The following is a 27,024-nucleotide window of genomic DNA, read 5'->3' as shown; positions in this document are numbered from 1 at the left end:
TAGCTGTAACCTTTCTGAAAAGGAAGATGAGGTGATTGGTGGCAGATGCTGAATGCCATCTGCCAGAATGAGAGAGAGACATTTTTGACCTTCATTTATTTCATTTCAGTTAATTTCATTGATATGCCACCTTTATCCCGGAGTGAAACAGTGCACCCAAAGAATCAGCTGACAATTAAAAACAAACCAGAACCCTGAGAATAAAACTTAAAACAGAATTAAAAACTGTCACATTAAAACCGTAACTATAAATCAGTACAAAAGTATACAAAAGTTTAAAAATAAAGTGTACACCCCCAGAGGAATTTTCACACTAAATGCCTACTTGAACAAAAAGATCTTTACTTGCCAGTAAAAGTAGAGCAGGGAGAGGGCCAGTCTACCTTCCCATGGAAAGGAATTTGACAGGGTAGGAGCAGCCACTGAGAAGGCCCTGTCTCCCATGCTCTAATCAAAAAACCGTGGAATGATGGCGAGACCAAGAGAAATCCTAGAATCCTAAAACTCTTGTAACAGGTTTCTACAAGGAGACCTATGAAGTGCCATCCATTGTGACAGACTGCTATACAAACCCTGTTGAGTACTACTTGTACTCAGCCTCTCTGCACTGAGGCTTGTGCAGGTGAACTTCCGAAGGTTATTTGCTGTGTGTCATGTTAACCTGGGAGTAGGCATGCTGGGCCTATTTCCCCAAACTGCAGTGGCATAAAGTACATGAAAATGGTAGCAGAAAAGAAAAGTGATGGTAGGAAGAAAATAAAGTCAAGCTCCTTGATTGGATTCAGCCTTGCTCCATGGTAGCAGTTGCCCCCCAAGAGATTCCTTTCCGGCATAAAGGGTGGAAAATTCTTCCCTACACTTACCTTTAATGAGAAGGGGACATGGATTTTCTGCCACAGGCATTGAATTGGCTTACTCATCGCAAGTGAGTTGGAGTTCAGTGCTGAAGCGATAATTTGTACAACCACATTTTATACAACAATAAAAAAAAGCGAGGGAAGAGATGCATTTTCCAGGAACAAAACGCTGGGATTTGATCATACGATGTCTGCATGACTAAAACGCTGTTAGGATAAAAGATGCCTGGTTCTTTGGAAACAAATGAGTAACTACTGCACATTGATTACACCAAGCCGTTTTTATCTTCTGCATAAAACCTTTCTGTCATTGGAAGAGAGTGAGTTGCACAAGCTTGGAGGGAAGCTATGTTATGTATGTCCCCTTGTGCGATGAACAATCTGGAGGACAGGCAGGTTCTATTTGAAATGCTAGTACAGTTTTTTAGAGCAATCGGGATTACCTGTGTCTAGATAAGGGGCTGACTGGGGCAGAAAATCCTTTAGCAACAAAATACTTACACAGGTTCTGTGTCACAGACCAGTGAAGTGTAGCACAGATTTGGTCTGAGTCATAAACCCAGAGATTAAGGTGATTTTAAGAGTCTCTGAGTCAATATTGTCCCTTTTTGTCTCCGCAGGGCAAAGTATTTCAAGGGCAAGAAACTCCATGGGGAGATGGACATCAAAGTCGAACAGGTAAGTCTGTGCCCAAGTGATCGCGACTCTTGGACTTGAATCAAGAACCTTATGGGTTAAAACTTGAACTTCCCTAGTGATCTGACCTTCTTCAAACACTGCAAAGTATATACAATGTATTTTGATCTGTATGCAGTGCTGACCAGTTTTGAAGAGCAGCTGCTTATCATGGCACTCCTTTTATCTACAGCTCTGATAACATTTTATAGATGGAGGCCAGTTGTGTTGATCTATATTAACAAAGCAATTAGAGTAGTACTACTGGTTCATGAGCCATCAGTCACTGGTCCTTGGAGAGTTTCCAGGAGGGAAGAAACAATTAGAACCAATAAGCACAAATATGGTACCAATCTCTGGCACAATGGGAGGAAAATTGTTGTTCTCCAACATCGGAAAGCTTAAGAAGCACTGGATTAGAAGATTTCATGTCTGTTGTGGTGTGGTGGTTTGAGCGTTGGACTACAACCCTGGAGACCAGCGTCTGAATTCCTGCTCAGCCATGAAAGCCCACTTTGGGCAAGTCACACTCTGGTTGCATCTGTACTGCAGAAATAATGCAGTTTGACACCATTTAATAACTGCCATGGCTCAATGCTGTGGGATCCTGGAATTTGTAGTTTGTTGTGTTTTTCTATATAAGTAAATCACGCCGACTTGTTCTGTTTTTAATAACTCAATTAAAACTACCTCGGTTCCTTCTTAACATTAAGTCATTGGGTTATTATACCCCTAAGCCTTTGATAACTTGTTTTACAATATTACAATATGGATATATTGCGATATATTTCACAAAATTACTCAAAACTGCCCCTTTCCTTTTTCAGTAGTTTATTATTGGTTCCCAGACTATTTCCTCCCCCCCCCCCCAAGATTTATTGTTAATTAAATAAGTGAACTTGTCCAACGCTATCATGTCTGCTAACTTTATTATGGAGTCATCTATTGATGGTATTTCTTTGCTTTGATTGATCAGCTTTTACATGCGCTAAGCCAAAATCTGTGACTGAGGAAGCTCCAGTTCTGAACCCTGCAAATGCAGATTCTGTCTGCAAAAGGGTGTTAATATTACTATATTATTTTTTTAAGAAGGAGGAAACCCTGGCCTTGGGCTGACCCCCATGATGATGGCTTAAATTTCTGTCACTTCTTCCCTTGCTTCCCTCTGACGCGTGGCTGAGCCAAGGGCAAACTCATGATGTGGTTTTTCTGGTTGAGGGGCAATTATGTAACTTATGTAACTCAGGAAGGGGATTCTGCGTAGCTGAAAAAAAAATGCACGCAGGAATTGCAGTGAGATGCGGAAGTGAAACAAAAAGCAAAGGAAATGGCTTAGGTCAGCTCCTTGCTTGCTTGTCTGCCTTCTGAAAATGTTTTTCACATCCATTTGGCTGCGATTTTTTAAAAAAAATTAGCATTAGTTATATAAAAACAAACATACAGAATTGATAAAGCCCATAGGAAACAAATAGACACAAAAGCTGATTAGGAATGGACATTTAAAAATGTGTGTAACAAATCTGAGCAGTAATTATATCCAGAACAATTATGAGTAATTTTTTTGTATCTTTACAACCCATGATAAACAGTTGATCTCCAGAATTTAGAGATTGCTTGTATCTTAATGCCAGCTTGTCTTGCTGGGAACGTCTGTGTTTTGCAGAGGATTTAGCAGAGTGTTTTGAGTGCGAGTTCAATGCATGCAGTGAACAGACCTCATTGTCATCCCACATGAATTGAAAACGTGACTTTTGGAAGATGGGCTGCCAAAGAAAATTACTTGTGGTGGACAGTTTCTCTTTCAGGCAGAGTTTCTTTTTTTGTACCACAACATTTGGAGTAAGGTTTGCAAAATTTGCTTCTAGGGAAGATACTTCACCGCTATTATTGATCTCCTTGCTGGTGACCAACTCAGTAAGCTTCCATACGTGATGAAAATTGCAACATGTGTGGCCAAGCAACATCATCGTGTGGTCAAGATTTAAAAAGTTAATAATAATGAAGAACACACAAGACGGGAGAGGCTGCAGCAGTTTGCATTTGCCTGAGCCCACTGAGAAGGGCATGACTCTGCCCCCTCTTCTCCTTGCTGCTGACTTAGGGGGGATACAGACTGTCGCTTTTTGTCGGCATGTGAGTGGAGGCATGGCGTAGCATCTGCACGCTTGATGCCATGACCCCGCCCCCATGGTACCATTTTGGCATGCACACATTTACACAGTGCATGCCATGATGACACCACTGTGGCACAGTGCCCAAATGGCACAGTGTGGAAGAAACATCATCATGGCGCACTGGTACACCTATGACGCCCCTTCCAGGGAGCTGCTTGGGGCAACTTCTTTTCGCCTTCTCCAGGGAGAGAATTGGTGCCACTGCGTGCGGTTGCTGCGGCACTGATCTGGGGTTAAAAAGGAGGGGGGCTGCATGCCGCCCATCTGTATAGCCCCAATATTGAGTACAAACTACTTTGCACTTTGAACTAAGCTTGTTACAATGGAAGTAATCTCAAGAGGAGTAAAGGGAAGAGGAAAGAGAAACTGGGACATTTTAAACACAGCTTGAAAATTGGGAGTACAGAGGATTAAACATGTCTATGAGAGCCAGCATGGTGTAGTGGTTTGAGTTCTGAACTGCAGCTCAGGAGACTAGGGTTTGATTCCCCTCTCAGCCATGAAACTCACTGGGTGACATTGGGCAAGTCACGTGCTCTCATCTTCAGGAGAAGGCAATGCATACCTCTGAACGAACCTCAGCATAGGTTTGCATTAGAGTCACCATGTGGGCGGGGCTGGCGTTCCCGGCTGCATCAGTGCAGAGTGACTTCCCCTTAAATTAGGAACACGTGAGCTCAAAAAGGGAAGACACGTGCTTGCAATGCAATAAACTTAACTTTAATTGAGTCCCCTCTTCTCTTTCCCAAAAACAGACAACGTAAAGTCCCCAACCAAACAACTGAGTCTTAAGCCCCTTTTCCCGAGTCCACTGGCCTGGCCCAATCACAGGGAAGAGACCTCCCCAGGAGGAACAATGCCCCTGCGATGCTTCTCGAGGGGTTCCGTCTCGGCCTTTTCCTTATTAGGAGGCAAGGGCCCGACTTCCCAATGTTCACCTCTAGGGTCCCACCATTCGTCCTCTAAATCCGGCAACTTGCGGGTAGCCCACGCCTCGTCGTCCGGGAAAGGGAAGTCACCCTCTTCCCTTGGGTCTCATAGCTGTACCTCTTCGTGAGGACCCTGGCACTGCCGGCTCCCTCTCCGCCTCAGGGATACTGGCGTGCCGTTTCTTCCCGGACTCCGGCGTATCTGCTCTTTCCCTCTCTCGGCCGCAACTTCCCGTCCAGTTCTTCCGCGTCCTCGCCTTCCCGCCCGTTCTGGCCCTGCCTCTTTTATTTCCCTAGGGGCTAACTCCTCCTCCCCTCCCGACTCCAGCTCCACCTTCTCCCTTGTCCAGCTGCCTCCTCTCCCCACCTGGTCCTCCTCAGCCCCTTCATCCCTTCCTCCAGCTATAGCCTCGCTACACACCATAAGTTGGAAATGACTTGAAAGCACACAAGAGCAGCACCAGCAGTGTCTGCCACATTGGGACAACTGGAAGATATAAGGTTCTGAGGAGCCTTAGGGCTATAGAGAAGGTATGGTTCTGGGGTGAGGCTTGTTTCTGGAATGTCACCCCATCTGGGTTTGGTTTCTGTTCACATTTCTGTCCTGTTGGCAATCTCCCTGTTTCATTTGTCTTCTGTGTTTGAACAGGAACATCTGGTTTCATTGAGGTACATGTAGTGGGTTGGATTGAGCAACACACCTCCCCAAAATTCCCCTTGAATTAACACATATCTACATTGTAAATAGTATTTATTATTCTCTTGAGACCTTCTCTGTCAATGTTCTCCATTCCAGACTTTGAAATCCAATCTCAGTGGGATTAAGCCTGTGTTGTTGTTGTTGTTGTTGTTGTTGTGTACCTTCAAGTTCTTTCTGACTTATGGCGACCCTAAGACAACCCTACCATGGGGTTTTCTTGGCAAGATTTGTTCAGAGGAGGTTTGCCATTGCCTTCCTCTGAAGCTGAGAGCATGTGACTGACCCAAGGTCACCCAGTGCATTTCATGGCCAAGCTGGGAATTGAACCCTGGTCTCCAGAATCATAGTCCAATGCTCAAAACTTGTTCTCCAGGATTTCTCAACTAGGCTTTCCTGGAACCCTAAGGTTTCATAATAGGTTGTGAGGGGTTGCACAAGAGACTGTGACTGTAAAACAGCAACAATGTTTTTTGAACTACAGATATAATACCTTTATGTAGATCTGTAAATTATCTGAAGGGTTCCTCTTGGGTACGAAAGGTTGAGAATGGTGACTGTGCTGGGTCCAAGAGGCCTCAAAACATGACCGGAAACATTGGCTTCATTCACACTCACGTTTTTGCGCTGGATCAGTTTGAATCCCTCCATCGATTCAATACCAAAGAGATGTTCAAATGATGCGTGCCATGACCGGAGCTCTCCATGATAATTTAACCCACTTCACGTTCACATTTAATTTGGAACTGATTCAAAATGGTGAGCGAGGCCAGCATTTTTTAAAAAAAACTGTCAGTCAAGTGATGTACATCATGTCACTGTGATGTATCGCAGATCTTGTTCAACAATAAACAGCAATTGCACAATTTTTTTAAAAGCACTGTCACGTGACAGCCAGAAAAGATCCCTTCCATGCCACCCATAAATCCCTCATTCCAGCAACGATCCCATCAATGCCAGCCAAGATTCCCCCATGGCAGCAACGATCCCATTGATACAACCCATGAATCCATCCATGCCAGGAAAGAATCCCCCAAGCCATCCTACAATCCCCCCTGCAAAGCCACACAAATGCAATGTTGTGAAGAAACCATCAAAGTTTTTCCCCCAAAAAATCACACCATGCCCCCCCAAGGAACCCCCTCTCCAGCTTCTCTGACCTCTGCCAACAGGAAAAAGGGAACCATTTCACTGGCAGAAGCAGAAAACAGCTGTGTAGTGATTTAAATGGACCATTTGACAGTGCGGGAAGTTTGAATTCACAGGATTTAAAGAGCTGGTATCTTCGCCCATGGAACTGTGAGTGCTGAGGGGTGGAAAAACAATGGCCAAGATGTGTGGGATGGGTATGTTCCATCCCTCTGCCTATTGCTGCTCTCTCCTGGAAGGTGTTCCCATTGGCGGCTCCCTAAAATATCCTGGTTCTTTTGAAAAGTCGCAGCTAATGTCTTGGTTTCAAAAGAACTGGGTTGAGGGGGATTTGTGCTCCCCCCCCCCGAATTCAGGTAAGGAAAAACCGGCACAAGTGTGAACCACCCCCTTTTAAACCATTTTCCAAACCAGTTCAAAACCTTGTGTGGATGAGGCCATTGTTTATTATTCTGTCAGAATTTGGGAGGTTTGTCTGATTCATTTAGACTCAAAAGTCTAAATTTTAGAGGCCTATGTAAACTGTAGTTTCCTCAGTTTGTGCGTAAATCCAGCACTGGGACTACCAAGAGAGATGCTGCTCACCAGCTGTGTATTTGTGGCCTGATGATAAGCTCCTCCTGCTTTTTCTATTTCTAGGCTCGTAAACTAGATTTATCCAGCCTTGTGCACTGTCATCATGTAGGATTGACATGGGCTGCATCTGGCTCACTGGATCATGAAATGGTCAAGCCAGGCTCAGAAACAATAATTGTATTTTTTAAAAATAAAAACCTGGACAGGAACACAATTAGGTCTTATACCCTGCCAGCAGTGAGCGGGAAAGGGTTTTTAAATCCTGTCTCCCAGAAATAAACCTTTGTGTTCAAAATAAAATATGGAAATTGCTAAATCTTGAGTATAAGGCCATGAACTATTTTTGAGGCCTGCATTTGGGATGTTGTGCAGTCAGTGGGTGGATAATAGGGCTGAAAGTAAAATGAAAGATGGAGTGACATGACTTGGAATAGTTGGATAAAGCAGTGTATCTCATGCTATGTGATGTGAGGAATTGGCATTTTTTTTCCTCCTAATGTGCCAGAGACTGGTAATGTGTTTGGACCCATTGGCTGAAACCGTCCCCTTTGCTGGAAACTCTACAGTCTGATGGCTAATGGGTTGTGGACCAACATTGGATCACCATTTTGAGTAGTGCTAGACAGGTGGATACATTGCATCCAGAAACTCTCATTTTTTGGACGTAGTTATGGTAAGACTTATTGGGTCCAAGTTCCAGGACTTTCTGTTTAGCAGGAGTGATGCCATCATATACCACCCTTTCATCGTCCCCTGTTGCCTCTGAGTGTAACAACAAAAATAAAATCTGAGATAAAATGTAGTCCTGTGACTCTAACATCATCACTTTTCTTCTCATGTGTGATTTTTAACATCTTTGTGTGATGAAGAAGCCAGTGAAGCTTCGAAGGCTTGCATGATATATTTTGTGCATTTTGATTGGTCTGATAAAAGTATCATTACTTTGAGGATTCCTTCTGGAACACAGTTTGAAAGTCAGTGTACAGTTTCTGTGTGCGGCTGGTTCCATAGCACTGGGGCAGATTATCTTATCTGGCTTTCAGTCTTAATTTAGAAGAAGCTATGCAAAGCACTTCTGACAGAGACCCAGCAACTTGGAGAATACTTTCAAACTCTGGACTAAACTTCAGAGCAGATATACTCTCCCAGTGATATGGGAGCCATGAGTGGTTTTTTCAGACAAGAAAATCTTTTCTTGCTCTTTCTGCCTCAGCAGAAAGAGTAAAATGGCAGCCGGCAGCTCTGCGTGATGTATCTATGTTCACTTCTTCGTCTTGTTGATGTCTCCCAGGCAGAGTTTGGTGACCTTAACTTGGTGGCTCATGCCAATGGCAACTTCTCTGTTGACATGGAGGTTATACGCAATGGTGTCAAGGTGGTCAGGTGAGTGGCAACATCTGATCTGTGCTTGTTTGCTGTGACTGCTTTAATTCATTTTTTTAAAAAAAAAATCATGAATCAATGTAATGGTAGAATAATGATGAAACATTAACACATTTCGTTGGAGTCACCATGTGCAGTCTGCTGGGCCTCTGCTACTAGGTAAATGGGGTTTAGAGTCCTAGTTAGCATCATGGCCAAACATTAACAGCTGTCCAATGTAGCAAAGAGTCTTCTGTTGCTAACCTACTTGTATAGTCTTCATAACTCAAAGGAGGAGATGGGTCATATTTGTTCACTTGATTTTCTTTGTTTACTTCTACACTATGGAACTCTTGGGAGTCCATCTTCCCTCTCATTTTGAAAGAGTGCACTCCAGCTCAGGCTTCCCATGTGCCCAATGATTGGGAGTAGGGTGTGTGTGTGTGTGTGTGTGTGTATATATAATTGCATGCACCCATCCCTATGGGATGAACAACAATGACATCAGTGTGGCGCAGCACTCAAACAGCACCATGCTGCACTGGTGTCATAATTGTGCACAAGTGTGCCAATGGCGCCTCATGCATGGCGCAAATAGAACCCACCAGGAGCGGGTTCTTTTTAGGCCTCATGGAGGCTGCAGCGTTCATCTGGAGGAGAAAGGGGTGGCCTCTGGCTGTCCCTTTCTCCCAATCTGTACAGCCCCTGGGCTTCAATGAAGGACCTTTTCATTTCTTTCAGTATTTGAGGAGCAGTGAGATCCAAGTGAAGTCTGGTTTGATTTCCTAATGCAAATGATACAAAAGTCAGGAGTATTTGAAATCTGGTGCCTTGTGCCTGATTTTTCTTCTTAAAAAACTTACTTACTGTATATACTCATGTTTAAGTCTAGAAACTTCAGTCAAAAAATTGACCAAAAAAAGCTGAGTCAACTTATCCATGGGTCAATGTATTTTAATTCTTATTTTAAAAAAGAAACCATCCTCCAGTGAAAGCCAAGAGTGTAGAAAACACTGACACCCCTGCCCCTTCCAGCCTTTTGTGTGAGTACAAACTATTGAGCCTGCTGGAATTCTGTAAGTTCTTTGGCATCAATCTTTTTGCTTCATCTTTTGGATCCTTTGATATATGCTGCTAAGTTTTGTCCTCGACTTATCCATGGGTCATATCAAAATCCATAATTTTGGCCCTAAAACTTGCCCTTGACTTATACATGAGGTTGACTTATAGTCAGGTATACATGGTAATGTTCAGATTGATCTGACCTGCAGAAGACCTATTGTTCCTTCAATAGGAGCCAAAGGAGGGAAATAAGAGGCCCGTTCCAGATGGGCATAAAGTACGCGCTCTGCGCGTACTAGGGTTAGGAAGCAAAGCGCGTAGAAAATGGCGGCACCCTATATACACAGGCGCCGCCATGACTATGTCACGACTGCGCCGCCTCAAAACGGGGCGGCATGGAAGTGACATAGTGGGGCTGCGCGAGGGTGCCTGGGGTGCCCTTTCTGCAGCCCTGGAAGGAGCTCCGTTTCGGAGCTCCTTCCACAATTTGTGTTGCTGGCGCAGCCTCTACACGGCTGTGCCAGCGTCCCCGCCACCAAGGACACCCCTTTCCAGGCCGCGGGGAAGCGGCCTTTTGCCACTTCCCCATGGCCTGGAAAGCCGTGGATCGGGGCCTCAGAGGCTGCCGCTGTGGCAGCTGAGGCCCCGATCCGGCGGGGAAAGGGCCAGTTACAGGCCGCCCCAAATGGGCGGTCTGTAATGCGCCAGAGAAAGGAAGCACATGCAGCAAGAGAGGTCCCAGTTTTGATACTGGTTTCTAGTAGATTGAGAACTGCAGATCTAGAAGCCAGGACTCTGGGATGCTTGTTACTGGCGGATGGTTTTGTGAGTGACTATGGAGGAGATGAATTTTTGTGGCTATTCATTCTCACTTTGCTTGTCCTAGGAGCCTGAAGCCTGACTTTGTGTTGATCCGCCAGCATGCCTTCAGCATGGCACGTGGTGGAGACCATCGAGGCATCGTGATTGGGCTGCAGTATGCGGGGGTGCCCAGCGTCAATTCCCTACACTCAGTGTACAATTTTTGTGACAAGCCCTGGGTGGTGAGTGACAAGAGGGGATGGTTGTAAGATGACCAGAATCTCTGTAAATTTCCTTTTTGTGTTGGGGCAGGGAGTGGGGAACTTGTCAGGTGTTTTGTACTGGGAGGCAGGGACACAAAATGGAAGACTAGCAAGGTGCAGTGGTTGTGTGTTGGGCTATGACTCTGGAGGCCAGGATTTGAATACTTGCTTGGCCATAAAATCCAGTGGGTGACCTTGGGCATGTGACAGTCTCACAGGCACTGCCCTTGACAAAACTTGCCAAGAAAACCTTGTGATTTTGCCAAGAAAACCCTGTGAAGGCTCGCCTTAGTGTTGCCATAAACTGGAAACAATGCAAAGACACCCAACAACAACAAAGGCATATTTGGCTTACTTAATTCCCAAGGAGCTATCCATCACTTCCATGGTTTTTATACACATAGTATTTTAATTACAGTACTTGATGGAAATATTTTAAATCCCCCCTTCTTCCTTGCAGATATGACCATGTTATTTAAATAAATGCTCATAAGTATAATCCAAAATGCAATGATACCATGAAATACAAGAAAATGAGTTAAATAACAACATCATCATACTAAGAGAAGGCAGTAAATACAAATTGCAGACTCATTGTATCAACTAATGGAATTTTATGGGCAAACAAAAGTTGGATCTGATTCCTAAACAATTGGTTTGCTAGTATCAGTCACTTCAAGGGATGTAGCTATAGAGGAAGGGCAAAATGAGGGCATCACTTTCCCCAAAACAATTCTTCTCCACAGTGAAATATTCCTTCAGTCTGTACATTTCTAATATCACAGTTAATTGAAAGATCAGTTGGGAATTTAGAAATAGAGTTTAAGCATTTAAAGAGAAACAATGTGGTGTAGTGATTTGAGCCTCTTTGCCATGTAAGCTCACTCAGTGACCTTAGGCAAGGACGTTATCACACCGTCTGCAGTGCCCAACTTACCTCTTCAGAATTTGAGCCAAACTCCACAGTTACGCTGATTTTATCGCACAGACTTTTCTCTCAAAACGGCTTCCTGTTCCCTCCAGTGTTGAATTCAGGCCCGTAGGTCACTTTGGTGGCCATTTTTTCCAATTCCAAAGCTCCCAATTTGGAAAAAATGGCCGCCAAAGTGACTTACAGGGCCCGAATTCAACACTGGAGGCAATGGGAAGCCGTTTTGAGCGAAAGCTCAGTGTGATAAAATCAACATAACTTCCGAATATGGCTCAAATTAGGAAGACGTAAGTTGGGCACTGGAGGTGGTGTGATGAAGTCCCAAATCACACTCTCTCAGCCTCAGAGGAAGGCAAAGTCAATTCCCTCTCTGAAGAAGTTGTGCCAAGAAAACCTCATGATAGGGTTGCTATCAGGTGAAAACAACTTGAAGACATAAAGCAGCAACAGCAAATATAAAGATCTAAATCTAAATCAAAGTGACCAAGGGAATGTTAACACAGCAAATATAAGAGTTCTTATCACATTATGACAATCCAGTTGGGAGGTTACTACGATGTGACGTTCTGTGACCAGACTGTCCCATTGGTAAAATGTGTGGATGAAGGCAGTGCTGGCCACTTATACCTCAAGTGACTCCAAACTACACATCATCTCTTTCAAGGAGAGCACTGTTTTGTCAAGTACAGGCTGCATAATCAGATCCTAGTCATGAGAACCACCTGCCCAGCTGCTTCCACACTGGAGAATTAATGCAGTTGACATCACTTTAACTGCCATGGCTCAGTGCAATGGATTCCTGGGATTTGTAGTTTGTTGTGGCACCAGAGTACTCTGACAGAGAAAGCTAAATATCTCACAAACCTACAAATCCCAGAATGCCATAACATTACGTCATGGCAGTTAAAGAGGAACCACACTGCATTAATTCTGCAGATGCACCTGGTCTCTTGTCAGCTTCATCTTTAATTTACTGGCCTGCATCCAGATTCAGATTACACACAGAAGTGGAAGTGAGTGTCTTCAATGTATTGGCAACACTTCATTTCAGATCCCTTCGTGGCCTCACCTAATAGCTTACTGTTAAAGAACATTGGAGTGGTGGTGGGAGTGGTTTATTGTGTAATCCCACAATACAAATGCCATGGGACCCTGTTGGAAAAACTCCCCTTGCTATATTTTGAAGCTTAAACTGCACCAAGTGAAATGTCTTCAAAGGCAGCTCCAGGAAGTGTGGGCACTGGGGTGGATGGTAGGAGAATAAAAGAGGAGGAGAGGGCAATAGCAAAGGCAGAAAAGAAGCCAGTACGGATGACTGAGAAGCCTTTTCTTTGTTCTTTCTCTTACCTCCCTATCTTTCCAAACAGTTTGCCCAGATGGTTCGCCTCCATCGCCAACTTGGACCGGAAGAATTCCCACTCATTGAGCAGACCTTCTATCCCAATCATAAGGAGATGGTATGTTGGACTGGAGCAGGGTGGGCTGGGGGGATACCATCTTTACTCATTTGTCTTGCACTGTTTTTAACTTTCTGTACTTTTTAAACACTGTCAAAAGGGCTTGTTGATATTTTCAAATGGCTACAACAGTTATGTTAGTGCGTGTCATCTGTCTCGCACTCCAGATTAAATCATGTGTAGTGTCAGATCCTGCAGCTTTCAGATTCAAAATAGGTCACTTCTCTCTCTCTTAGCTGGCATTTCCACAGGCATGGTTTCTCATCCAAGGCTGTGGCATGATGAGGCAATTGCTGTGAGTGGTCAAATATCCGAACAATCTGGATGGATTGGGGTTTTCCAGCCCGTGGTTTGTGTTTGCCACGACTGGGAGTGGAATGTAGGATGTGGGCTGCGGCTGAGTCTGGGGTCTGGAGCCTGAATAGCAGCTGGCAGAAAATACTGCTCTGATGACTAGGAAGGCCCACAACACCAAGTGCTTGCTACTTAACACTCAACTGGCCAGTTCATGGACTCCACTGCAGCATTTTTGATGCCCAAGGTGGAACTGCATATGACACCTTTAAAGCAAAGTGCACAATACTCAGGTATGATTCCAGACAAGGTTGTGTTTGTACCATCATTCTGCTCCTTGTGTGGAAATTTATGGTGGTCTTGACAGTGTTGACAGCAAAACTCTAACATGGCATAGGAAATGGAGTAATTATATAACACCTTTTGATTGGTATTGCTAGGAACTATCTGTGTGGATGTGTATCAGGTTATTTTGGGACTTGAAATAAAAATGCACAAGTTTCTTCCCCTTGTAGTAAAAATACAGTAATATAAATTTTAAAAAGCAGCTACATTAGGCTGCCACTTCACAAGGCCTAATGGTTGGGCCTGTCCATCAGCCTATATTTTGCAGAGGTCAGTGACATATGCCCTTTCCCTTCAGAGTCTTGGAAGGGGTCTCCATACTCATTGTTCTCTTACTGGAGATTATCGCATTGCCTTTTTCTGATCTGGGCATAGACTGAGACCAGGCTGGGACCATGCCTTATTGCACAGCTCTGTGCTCAGATTGTTACCATCCTGTCTCTGATCAGAACGTCTCCCATTATGGAAAAGAAGCATTTTTAGCTAAGGGTGGGATGAAAACAATCTGGTCATGGAGCTGCGTGATAAGACAAGTTCCCAGCCCAATCTCAGCTCATGCTCAGAACAGGAAAAGGCAGCTAATGCAATAATCTTCACTCTTACTCTTTTCTGGATAGAATTCAGAGGCATAGCCATGTTAGTCTGAAATACCAGTATGCAAAAGGATCTCATAGTACCTTTGAGACACAGAGGCTGTGAAGACCGGCAGGAAAAGCCAGCTTGGGGGTGAAGTTGGGGCATGGCATCCATATGACACACGCCCCAGCTCCGCCCCCAGGCTGGCATGACACCACGCACTGCACAAGGCACATGGCATCACGGCACTCTTCTGGTGCTGCGTCCACATGACACAGCGCCAAAGGAGTACCTTAAAGCCGTGGCACTACAGCTATCGCACCCTTTCCAGGGTGCAAAAAGGAGCCACTTTTTGTGGCTCCTTTTTGTGCCATGGAAAGGCCAGATTGGGGCCGTGGTGTGTGGTTGCCGCGGCCCTGATCTGGCACAGGTGGAGGCAGCTGCAAGCCACCTCTTAGGGACAGTCTGCACAGCTTCAGAGTGAGTGAAAAAGTTGTAGCATGAGATTCCTGTGAAAGCTTATGCTACAACTTCTTTCACACAGTCTCAAAAGTTCTTTGCTTTTGATGTATGGAATCACTGACTGTGACTATTTTCTCATGCTTTAAATGAAGCCTTAGGGAAAGAACTTGTCCAGGCCAAACTATTCAAGGATGGGTCCCTATATTGGCAATTCCCTTTTTAAAAGATAAGTGCATTATGAATGTACTTTAATAATAGTAAAAACAATCCAGAAATCTTAGACACATTACTTTGACTGATGGAGCTGCCAAGATTCATGCACTGGGGGTGAACAAAGAAACCTGATTTATTTTTAAACTACAGATTGAGTGTCCCTTATCTGAAATGTTTGGATTAGAAGTGTTTTGGATTCTGAAATTTTTTGGGGGATTCTGGAATATTTGTATATACATAATGAGCTATCTTGGAGATAGGATTCAAGTATAAACTTGAAATACATTATATACATAGCCTGAAGGTAATTTTATACACAATATTTTTAATAATTTTGTGCATGAAATAAAGTCTGTGTATATCAAACCATCAGAAAGCAAAGGTGTCACTATCTCAGCTACTCGTATGGACAATTTTTGGATTCTGGAGTATTTTGGACCAGAATTCTAGATAAGGGAGACTCAACTTGTAGTAGTCTTTTAACATTTTAGATCTGAACTGCTATCCTGTAATCTGGACCTGTTTTGTGTGTTTCAGTATTTAGAGTACTAGGTTCTGCTTTGGCTCAAGGTTTGCTGCCCTTCTTATTTCTGTTGTTAAAGGACTCTAAAAAAACCTTTTGCTTAGCATCCCCTGGAACTTAATTTGCTCTAGCCATCTAGCTGCCAGTGAAGCATGCTTGTGTGTGCATGTTTACAATTTCATGCCTCTTTCCCTTTCATTCTTCATTTCCTTCGGTGCCCTTGTCCCCTCTTCCCAGCCACCACCTATCCCTTTGTAAGATGCCTGCAGGCAGTTTTAAACTCTTCACACAACAGTGAGTATAATTATTAGAGACAGTTAAAAAATTTAAACAGTTTCCTTGTTCTCTCCCTACTAGGTTCAGCCTGAAGACTCCAGAGAATGGTCTCTCTGCTCCAGGCTATGTAGAGTTTCTTTTGACACTGGTCTCTATTCCCTAGTGTATAATCTGGAATGGAAGAAGAATGGAGCAAATGCCATAGGCTGCTGCATAAGCTGGAATGGAAGAAGAATGGAGCAAATGCCTTAGGCTGCTGCCATACTGCAGAATTAATGCAGTTTGACATTGCTTTAACTGTAATGGCACCATCCTATGAAATCCTGGGATTTTTAGTTTGTTGTGGCACCAGAGCTCTTTGACAGAGAAAGCTCACAAAACAACAAATCCCAGAATTTCATAGCACTGAGCCGTTGCACTTAAAGCAGTGTCAAACTGCATTAATTCTGCAGTGTAGATGCATCCATAGTTGCCTTCTCTCATGCAGAGTTACTTTTGAACAGTTTGGAAGCCAGTTAAAGTCTAATAGTTACTGGGGACAAGGAACCATCTCACATTTTGTGGGACTGAGAATCACAATAAAGGTGGCACATGAAATTCAGCTTTAAAGTGCAAATCTTTAGGATAAGAAAGAGTCCCATGGCATCTTTATAGCCAATAGATTTATTATAGAATGAACTATTGTGTGCAGTTAGTCTTAATCTATCGGTCTTCAAAGGACATTTTGTTGTTTCATCTGCAACAGGGTGGCATTTATACTTCATATTCCACCTTCCCTAAGTGGTACAAGTGGCAAGAATACATGGATATTTTGTTCCAAATGCTGTGCGTGTGTGTGTTTGTGAGAGGGAGAGATCTGCAGTTACTCAGCAGTGAACAGAAAGGTACTCTGCATGTGTTCAGAGACATGCTGATGTTAATTATTGCTTTGCATGCTCCACAGCTGGCCTCTGTCACTGAACACAATCCCTATTTCTGGGGATGGCCCAGATTAAGAAATGCAGGCAGCTTTTGAGTAATGATGTAGGTGCTTCTGAAATAGAGCACTGGAGAGGACAGTCAACACAGTGGGAGAATGGCAAGGACTGAGGGTATAATGTGAAGGATTTGGAGGCCATTTCTGAATGAAAAATAACTCTTTCCCAGGCTAGTGGAAGCCTATCTTGTGCCTCCTCCTTGCTGTAAGGTGTTTGCAGAAAACTCTCCACAGATATCTTGTTTTTTCTCCAGAGAAACGTCCTAGCAGCTAACTCTTAACAGAAGCTCAGAATTTCCAGATTCTTCAGTCAAATGGCTGCATTAGTTTTTAGAGGACTTAGTTGTTGTATCCTTGGAGGAGTGTGCATGCAGTTTCCACAATGAAGAACAAGTGAGAAGGTTTGGAACTGGCATTTATTTAAAAAGAGACAACACAAGAAAAAGAGTGGGTGAGGGAGGGTTATTCACGGAGTGGAGCTCCAGCTCTATTAGAGTCCATGAAGATGTTACTGCATCAGGCGAGCCTTGCGAAAGGTTCCTGGGACTTGGGTGTTGAGGGATTGCCAGGTACAGAGGCCAGGTTTTCTAGGCCAGGGCAGGCAGGCCAAACGTTTGGCTTGGAATTGATCCCATACCCGAGACATGATCCCATCCGTCCACAGGCACTGATTGTCGGAGGTGACGGAACATGGCATGGAAGTGCAGGGCACAATCTGTTGAAGAAAGAAGAATGGAGGCATATGAAGAAAGAGGAAGAGAATAGCCCTTTCTCCTTTCATGCAGTGCATCCTACAACATTCCCTTCCTGTATCTGCTGTTGTCTAAACTCATCTAATCTGGAGATAAACAAACCAATGGCTAGAGGTTTCTTCTGGTCCTTCAGGAATATCCTAGTTTTGCATCCACAGTTTGCCAGTCCCAATGATGTCAATCCTTTTTTCTCACAGTCTAAGATAAGGCATGATGGATCTTTATTGTAAACTTCTTCTGCAACTTAAAAAGCACTGCAACATGAATAGCAACAAAGATTTTGTCACTAGAGTATCATGATCCTGTGCATCAGGCAAGGCAAGACCAAATGAGAGTGATAGTTCTTCAACCATTTAAAATATGGCTCCTGTATAGCTAATGCTTCTGCTCTTTTACTGGGCTGTCTGACGATATATGAATTTCCACTATGCACCCATACTTTTAGTTACTAGTTCATCTATACCACAGAGGAGAATATGCAATGGTTGGTTCCACATATGGCTAGCTGTACCAATTTTATTTATCTCAGTTTATTTTCATTGTAGACTCAAATGTAGCCTTGCAAGCCCACAGAAGCTCATTGCCTGCAATTTTGTTTTAAGAGGCTAGAGGGTTGCCTTTCTAGGTTGATACCAAAGGAAGGGGTTCTATTTCTCATTTACTGATTATGGAGTTCTCTAACTAATGTTGCTGATGGAAAGGGTTCCTGTTGTTTGGAATGATATTTTCCTTCAGTCCCCAAATTTCTAGCTTTGCGGAGATAGAGATAGATAGAGAGAGAGACCTTGGAAATAACTCACATCTAGAACTGTCTCGTATTTGTTGTGCCATCTCCTAGATAACCATTTACCTCTTTTCTTTGGATGCCTAAAAACTTTATTTCCAAATTTCAATTGAAAGTTTCTGTAATGCTAGAAATTTGGGGAACTGAAGGAAAATTTCATTTGTGGAGGTGGAATCTTTATTTGAGGGGCCAATGCCTTCATTTTTGCCTCCCCTTCGTAAATACATCCTTCTACTGACAGAGATGTCTCTTAGAATTGAAAGATATAGCTGTGTTAGTCTATAGAATCAGTATATATAGAGATATTGTAGCACATTTGATACTAACTGAAAGAAAGAAATTGGCAGCATGAGCTTTTGTAGACTTAAGTCTATTTCCTCAGATGCATTTGGACAATATATGCATCAACAAAGAGATGTCTTGTCCATCTTCCTACTGACTCACCTGAGAAGAAGTCTGTAGTTACCAAGCAAGTTGTTAAATATAAGTCTGAGCTACTGTGTTAGTCTCATGACAAGACCATTGATGAAGAGTCGACATCTATTACTGTCTTGTTTCCACATGACAGTACTTTTTAAGCTTCACAGAATTCTGCAGGGAATGAATGAGGCTCACTGTGGGCCCAACATCTTTGCAAATCTCTTTGCATGTGACTGATCTTTTAAATCTAAGTGATGTTGCTGCAGCCCTGAGACATATTGTTCCCCCATTCTGTTGGCCAGACACTTACTGTGCAGTTGCAGCCCTTGCTGTAGTCTGAACTCAAGCCTCGCTTCTGGGCAAGAGTTAGCTGCGCCCATGGCTGGATGAAAGAGCATGCTGAGATCATAACACGGTCACCTTCCAGCATCCCTGTTGGAGGTGAAAAAGAAAGTGAGAGGTAAACAGCTGTGAGAATGAAGGAGGAAGAGAATATATATCACAGCTGCAGCCTGGTTTGAAAAGGTATCAGTAATATCACACATTTTAATGATCATAAACTGGGCTGAATATAATCTGCCCTTGAGGATGGAATTATACTTTTGTGCCTGGGCAATTCAAATCCCATGACAGAAACAGATCTGAATTCTTTGACCTGGATAATCATGCTAAATGAGCCATTTTGCCTCAGTTTAATATTCTGTATAATTTATTTTGCCTTTGCTAGTCATAGCTGATCATAGGAAGCTGTACTAAACCCTCTCTGCTGGACATCTTATTCCATTTTTTTCTTTGGCTTCTGAGATTTTAGCATCTTCCAAACTGATCTTCAAAACCATGAGGGTCACATCTAGAGTGCTGTGTCTAGTTCTGCATTTTAAGGTAGGTTTTGACAAACTAGCAACTCAGGAGGAGAGTGACTGACAAGGGTCTGGGGAATGGCTTTAAAGAGCTCAGTCTGTTAAGCCTGGAGATGATTAAAGGGAGGTGAGGCATCTTCTGCCTGCCTTACAGCAGGATCAGTGTGGATGTAGCACAAACTGTACAGAAAAAGCGCAATTGTGATGCTGCATTTGTGTGCTGTTTGATACTAGCTGATACTTGTGGGGTTGTTTTCTTATTTCCTGTTGTCTCACTTAATAGTGATAGGTAGGCCTGTTTTAAGCCATTTTGGTACCTAAGCCAAAAAATCCAAAGACTGCTTCCCACCACCCTGCTTAAGAAGATAATGCATTTCCATGGCTGACTCTTTCCAGCCTCTTAATGGAACCTCAAAGCTGTTTCCCAAAGCAAGAGAAAGGTTCCTTATTCCAACAGGATTGGTGCAGAACTACCACTGAAGGAAACAGCCATTCTGAGAGTACTTTCCTTGCATGTTTAGCTTGATCGCAGGGTATCTGAACATACACATAGTACATTTCTCTCACCGTCAAGTACTACGGCTAGTCCCCCCCAAATATACTCCTCAGTGACATGCCCCGTGACTTGGCAAATGCATATCTACACTTGTATAGGTTATGAGCAGAGGGGTGGTTGCTTTTTTAGGATTCAAAGGTAAGGAATAAAAATATGTCTTGAGTTTAAACTGTCCCTGATTTTCCCAAGCAGTGAGTGGAATTCCTACCTGCAATGACATATTCTTCTCCTTTTAAACCCTTGTGTTCATATCCACAGATACTTTCCATGGCTGGGGTGTGGAGAAAGTGAACGTCTTGCATCTCCTCAGGAGCCTTGTACACCTGTGGAGAGGTGGGGGAGAAGAAGAGTTATTAAGTGACCAAAGGGCCCCTATACAGACAGGTATAGGTTGCAGAAAGGTATGGGTTGTAGACAAATTTCCAGCTTTTCTTGTCTTTGGCTGGATTTGCACTGCAGAAATGATGCAGTTTGATACACTTTAACTGCCATGGCTCCATGATATGGAATCCTGGGACTTCTAGTTTGTTGTGGCACTGGAATTCTCAGACAGAGAAGGCTAAACATGTCACAAAACTACAAACCCCATGATTCCATACCATGGAACCATGGCAGTTAAAGTGGTGCCGATGCAGCTTTTGAGGAGAATGGGCATCTTGTCACCCTGCTGCAAGAACTACTCAACTACTGTGAAATATTCATTCCTGTGTGAAAAATGAAAAAGGACTGGGGGGGTAAACCCAGTCTTTTTTCTCTGTCAGCAACAGTAAGAAAGAGGGGGGGGGGAAATGGGGTGCAAAAATAGGAATCTCATTTAAAAAATTGTGTAGAAAACAATATAGTGTTTTGCGCAAAACCAATATAAGCTCCTAACATAAATAAATAGTCTTTACGTCAGAGTAATGGTGCAGAGTCTTCAAACTAACTGTACTTGGAAGAACAGAGTTCAATCTCAGTTCTAATGTACATTCCTCAAACAAATCATTATATCTCAGCCTTTGTTTTGTTCCAATTATTTAAAATGGAAATACTGATCACACTTGAACTGAAATAAACCAGGAGGGGGATTTTCTCTGGAGATTGTGGTGGGAATGGGGTAGGAATGAAACAACAGAGCTAGATTCAAATAAGGAAGAATACAGAGTTCTGGAATGTTGGATATGACTAGTGTATCCTGTGCTGAAGTGCTATTCTCTTAAAAAAGGTTTTAGAAGGGATAGCTCTTGCAAGCTTGTTTTCTTTGACCTCATATACCAGTGGTGTGTAAAGTTCAGTTTTCCAGATATTGCAGGCCACAACTTACACAATCTGTTACCACTGCTTTTGGTGCTTGGGGCTGATGAAAATTGTAATCTACACCCATTGGAGGGCCAAAAGTTGTCTGCACTTTTGGTAGATGAATTTGTTCTTGTCTCCATTCAAGTCATTTCTAACTTATGATAACCCTAAGGTGAATTTATTATGGTTTTCTCAGCAAGATTTGTTCAAAGGGGGGGGGGGGTTGCCTTTGCCTTCCTCTGAGGCTGAGAGTGTGTGACTTGGCCAAGGTTGCCCAGTGGGTTTCCATGGCTGAGTGGAGATTTGAACCCTGGTCTCCACAGTTGTAGTCCAGTGCTCAAAGCACTACACCACATTTATGTCTTGGTAGATGTATAGCCACTAAAATACAGCAACACAGAAACATGGACTTTTCTGCCAGGTAATCTCTTCCATTGTCACTTCTGTCAATGGTGCATTAGAGCATGCCACTGATAGCTTTCCCAGTCTGCTCCAGTAGGAGAAGGTGCTTACCTTGATGGTTTTGATCTCATAGCGAATCCACCAGACAGGTTCTCCTGCTGAGATGTTCACAGACTCCTGGCTGACAGCCACAAATTTGCCCCTGATCACTGGAAAGAAAGAGTGGGAGAGGGTTTGTTTCATTTAGTTTTTTTCTGTTTTTTCCAGCTCTTTTGCCTTTGCTGTGCATTGTTATACTATAGAGGGACAGCTAAAGACCCTTGGGATTCTCCTGATGTCAGATACAATTCCTGCTCTGTTTGTTCTGTTCTGAAGCTTTAGAGTTGGTATCCATGCCCACTCACACAAGATTCTATTGTAAAATTGGCATTTGTATACATGAGTTGGTATGCTTTGTGGTTAATTAGTTTTCCAGTGGGAAGCCCATTCTGAATTTCTCCCTCTAGTTCCCAAGTGCGGGTTCAATAAATGGAGATGTGTACATTTGAATTGGCCCTCACAGATTATCAGTGGAAGTAGTCGCACACATTCAGTTCTCAGCCACTGAGTATACAATAACAAATGGCAAAGAGAACAGCTGATATGCTTGCATGTGTGAACCAGTTCAAGGAGTTTGGAGGAGAGCAAATGTATGGAAAAGTGTATTCTAATCCGTATTTGGAGGGTTGCTGTCTAAAAAGATAACTTGCCCAGTCTCTAGACCTGGCATGAGGCAGGAGCATCTTCTGTTCTTGTGATTCTGGTTAACTGGATGCCTTCCAGGTGAAGCTTTTATTTATTGCATTGTTGTTGTTGTTGTTGTGTGCCTTCAAGTCATTTCTGACTTGTGGTGACCTTAAGGGTTTTCATGGGGTTTCTTGGTAAGATTTGTTCAGAGGAGGTTTGGCATTGCCTTCCCCGAGGCTGAGAGCATTGACTTGCTCAAGGTAACCCAGTGGGTTTTATGGCCAAGCTGCGAATCAAACCCTGATCTCCACAGTAGTCAACACTGAAGCCACTATGCCACACTGGTTACCACCCTGCATCACTCATGAGCATTTACAGAACGTCCAAATTTTGCTTCTGTTTTGTAAGCCTCCTATATTTTCCCACCAATTCTTCCTTCTTTTATCTGAATGTAGGCAATCTATTAAGGAAGAAAAGTTAGAATAGCTGAATGTTGTATTCTGATTGCTGTCACTAAGAGCCCTCCATCTTGAAATGTCGGTTTGCATGTATGCCTTGAGCTTGACTTAAAAGATGCGTTTTTAGTACTCCTCACTGTGAGGAAAGGCCAAAAGCTATGCATGGGTTCTGGTCAGGGATTATAGAGAATCCAGCTGGGGTTTCCTTTAGTCAGGGCTAGGATCTTTTCATACTCCCTGTCGCACTGTATTCTCACCCCCATTTCTCCCATCACCACCTAGCCTTTGCCTGCTGCTTCCTATCTCAATGTAGTATTGACAGTGCATCTACACTGTAGAAATAATGCACTTCGGCACCAATCCTTCAGCAGAATCCTGTGATTTGTAATTTTGTGAAGCATCAGCGCTCTTTGTCAGAGGCAGTTAAAGACTTTGTAAAATTACAAATCCAGGAGCTATAGCACTTAAAGTGGTGTAAAACTGGATTATTTCTACAGTGTAGAATGCACCCTCAGCAAAAGAAGAAACAAAATTCCTAGGAATTTGACAGTTTTGAACAAATCATAAAATAAAATAGGGCCAGAAAATTAGCCAATGAAACTGAAAATAAGCAAGCATAGGTAAATTTGACTAATCAAAATGAAACATACAAATTGGGTTATACTACATTGTTATACTATAGAAGGACAGCTAATGACATTTGATTGTTTGTTTTGCCTCATTATTTTTAATTACATTTTCAAGTAACAGATTTTAGGAATTTGTAAGATGCAAAATTATAGCTATATTTAGATCAAGCATTATGACAAAGGGAACATCAATATATTTGTAGCACCATCAGAGGGCAGTGCTGGGTATGTTTGACAATGCTTTTTTGAGGCATAAAAGTGATTTTAAAGCACTTTTAATGGAATGTTTCTGAACATAAGGATTGAAACACTTCCACAAATGGCCAGAGTGGATAAAACCTCAGCATACCATAATACATGAGAAAATTTCCATTTCAACTGCCAACTGCTTCTTTTCGGTCTGGGTGCCTGACTGACAGAAATTTAGCAAGGAAAGCTTTTTCTAGCATGGAGATAAAAGTTCAACTGCTACATTTCTCTACACTCAGGCAGATGATGAAGACACAAATGTCCTGCCAGGAAAATGTCTACATTGCATTAGCAACCTCTATTTTAGTACCAATGGGCAGGTACCAATTTTAGTACCAATGAGATGATAGATGTTTTTCCAGCTGTAAGCATTGTCACTTAGCAGGTGATTTGGAATAATACATTTACAATGACTTGAAAGAACCCTTCAAAATCCACTCCTGCTTAAGTCTGAATAATGAATTGGCATTGTTTGTACAAAGCCCCTTAAATTGTTGAGCATAAACTCATAGTTGTTGATGAGAGAGGAAGAGTTGGGACATAGAGGCTTGCAGATTTAAGAGCACATAGATGTTGTCCACCAGCGTCTTTCTTTGTAGGTTGTTGTTGAGTGTGTGTGCCTTCAAGTCACCTGTTGACTTATACTAATGAGGTCCAAACGCTGGCCCTCCAGGTGTTTTGGACTTCAACTCCCAGAATGCCAGGCTATTGGCCAAGGTGGCTGGGGCTTTTGGGAGATGCAGTCCAAAACACCTAGAGGGCCAGAGTTTGGACATCACTGACTTATAGGAAGCCCATAAATTTCATAGAGTTTGCTTAGCCAAGGAATATTCAAAGGTGTTTTTTTCAGTTCCTTCCACTGAAATATAGCCTACAGCACCTGGTCTTTGTGGGCAGATGTAGGGCTGTTTAAATCCTAGAGCAGAGGTACACATCTTCTAAGAGTTGTAGGGTCACTTTGAACCTCCAGGAACTCAAAGCTGGTGTGGAAACTTGGCAGTGGCTGCTAGATTTACCAAGATGTTCAAAGATCTGGAAAACAAGCCTTATGAGGAACGACTTAGGGAGCTGGCTATGTTTACCCCAGAGAATATTGAGAGATGACATGATAGCCATCTTTAAATATCTGAAGGGAGAAAATGGAGCCAGCTTATTTTATGTTATTGCAGAGACTAGGATATGAACCAATGAATTCAAATTATTAGAAGACAGATCCCATTGGGAAGAGCTTTTTTTTTTTTTTTTTTTTCAGGAGCTGTCTGTCTGTGGAATAGACTGCCTCAGTGGGTGCTGGACTCTCCATTGTTGGAGGTCTTTAAATAGAGATTGAATGGGCATCTTTTAGGGATGATGCTCTAGGCATGCACAACAGGGAGTTGTACAAGATGGCTGTTGTAGTCCCTTCTAAGACTCTACGATTTGTTCGTTCCTGCAGTGGCACCAAAATTTGCTTTCATATGCAGCAGATCTGCCATTTGGTTCTAGAGGATGCCAGTGTGGCCTCCCACACTAGGAGCCTTGCAAGTCCACAGGGCAGAGTGCCTTTTTCTATTCTGAAATGCCAGGAAAGAGAAAAGTTTAAAAATGGATGAAGGAGCTACATGCAGTCTTAAGATTGTGTGTTACCTGCCCCAGTCCTACATTTAGAGAGTTGGAAAGGGCCTTAAAAATTATTGACTCTAAACCACTGTTGCTGCAGGTAAAGCACCCCTGACTCATGGCCACCTGGCCTATGTTTGAAAACTTCCAAAGAAGGAGAATTTTTCATCTTCCAAGGTAGCACCTTCCACTCTCTAAAAGCTTATACCTTCAGGAAGTTCTTCTGAACGTTTAATCAAAATTCTCTTTACTTTAAATGGACCCCGCTAGTCCTCATCTTTCCTACTTTTCATTTGCAAGAAATTTGTTAAAGAACCAGTTCTTTCCCCCTTTATATACACAGACACACACACGTATAAAGCACTTCTGTAACTGGCGTGCACCTACATACCACAAGGCAAGGCAACCGGAGAAGGGACTGTTTACAGGCTGCAGGGGGAGGAAATGTGCATTTCTGTATTTGAGAATGACAGAAAGAGAATCCAGAGACTATGAGAGCATTGGGTTTCACAGCAGAAGGAGTGTTTCTGCAGAGGGAGAGGAAAAACACTGCAAGGAGAAAGTTCATGGATGGCATTGGGTTCCAGAGACTCACCGACATCAGCATAGCAGAAGACAGACTGGGGGTGTCTGGGGGCACAGGAGCAGGCCTCTGTGGGATCTCCCAGTAGAGCAAAGAGGAGGAAGCTGGCAGTCAGGAATCCGCTTACTTTAGCTGAGTCCATTTTCTTTCTTTCTTTCTTTCTTTCTTTCTTTCTTTCTTTCTTTTTTTCGGAGTAGATGAGGAGGAATGTGACTCAGAGATGTGACCTGGAGGGTGGAGAAGGTAGAGTGTTATTTCGGGAGTGGGAGTTGGAGGAAAGGGGTGTGGGAACATCCGTCACAGAGCTCCCAGACCGGGGGAGCAATTGCTGGCTCTATTTTGAGCAGCAGGGAGCGAGTGGGGAAGGGAGGTCTCCACTCCTGGATGAACAAAGCTTCTCTGTGTCCTGGTTCTTTGGGTAGGCAACACAGGGCAGGACTGGATTTTAAAAGGAGAAGAAGAGGGAAGGATGAAGAGAGGAATAAATTGGAGTGTGAGAGGGTGTCTGTCCTGAGCACAGTTAGAACTTCACAGTGACTCTCCATTTATATGGGATGCTCCCACTCAATCTTCCTAGCTTCCATCATCTGGGAAAATGGTCAGAAGTAGACTCTTTAAAAGGAAGCTAGGAAGCCAGAGGCAAAAAGAACAGGAAGGTGATAGGTGAGGCTAAATGATCCAACCAAACCAGAATTTCCAATGTGAGGCATATCTGGCAGTGTGGTTTGAAAAAAAGAGTAAGACAGGATGGAGCAGAAAGCAGAGAAGGGATTCTCTGGCATTTCCCGGCATGAAAAGGGTTGCAATCTAAAAGGATGGGGGAGTTAGGGGGGATTAGATTAGGTTCCCTACAGGGCAGGAGGTAGGTTCTGGCAGGGCTTGTTTTGTTCTGAAAGGATAGAGTTTCAGCATCACATCCGCATCCGCTTACCTTGATCTCTCTGGGTTTCTCTCTCTATCTCTGTAGGGGTCTTCTGCCAGTTCAGACTGCAGCTCCCAGCCGTTCTGGCTGGTACTTAAATATCACTCTGCTTCCCCCTTGGCTCCCCCTGCTTTTCCTGTCCCGATTGCCAAAGGGGCGTGGAAGACGCAGCCTGTGGTTTCAAGTCTGGAGTCAGCCCTGCCAAGGT

The 27,024-nt window shown here is 43.3% G+C and overlaps 2 protein-coding genes across 3 annotated transcripts in view; one reads left to right on the top strand and one right to left on the bottom strand.

Moving 5' to 3' along the window:
* The first annotated feature begins 1,482 nt into the window (after positions 1-1,482).
* Positions 1,483-27,024, top strand: part of SYN1 (synapsin I) — an 83,949-nt gene continuing 58,407 nt past the window's right edge. For both annotated transcript variants that reach the window (XM_042453279.1, XM_042453280.1), the window contains exons 1-4: positions 1,483-1,535; positions 8,349-8,440; positions 10,368-10,524; positions 12,844-12,933. In XM_042453279.1, coding sequence (XP_042309213.1) covers positions 1,515-1,535; positions 8,349-8,440; positions 10,368-10,524; positions 12,844-12,933 — 360 coding nt within the window. In that variant the 5' untranslated portion in view covers positions 1,483-1,514. The remainder of the gene's footprint in view (positions 1,536-8,348; positions 8,441-10,367; positions 10,525-12,843; positions 12,934-27,024) is intronic.
* On the bottom strand, positions 16,996-26,976 carry TIMP1 (TIMP metallopeptidase inhibitor 1). Its single transcript, XM_042453281.1, has 6 exons — positions 26,826-26,976; positions 25,907-26,121; positions 21,762-21,859; positions 20,179-20,293; positions 18,865-18,986; positions 16,996-17,313 (listed from the first exon to the last, which is right to left on the bottom strand). Exons 2-6 carry the CDS (start codon positions 26,034-26,036, stop codon positions 17,107-17,109), a joined length of 672 nt encoding a protein of 223 aa, XP_042309215.1. The 5' UTR covers positions 26,037-26,121; positions 26,826-26,976; the 3' UTR covers positions 16,996-17,106.

This window comes from Sceloporus undulatus, chromosome 2, assembly GCF_019175285.1.
Source record: "Sceloporus undulatus isolate JIND9_A2432 ecotype Alabama chromosome 2, SceUnd_v1.1, whole genome shotgun sequence".
NCBI lineage: Eukaryota > Metazoa > Chordata > Lepidosauria > Squamata > Phrynosomatidae > Sceloporus > Sceloporus undulatus.
This window is presented reverse-complemented; position numbering and strand designations above follow the sequence as displayed.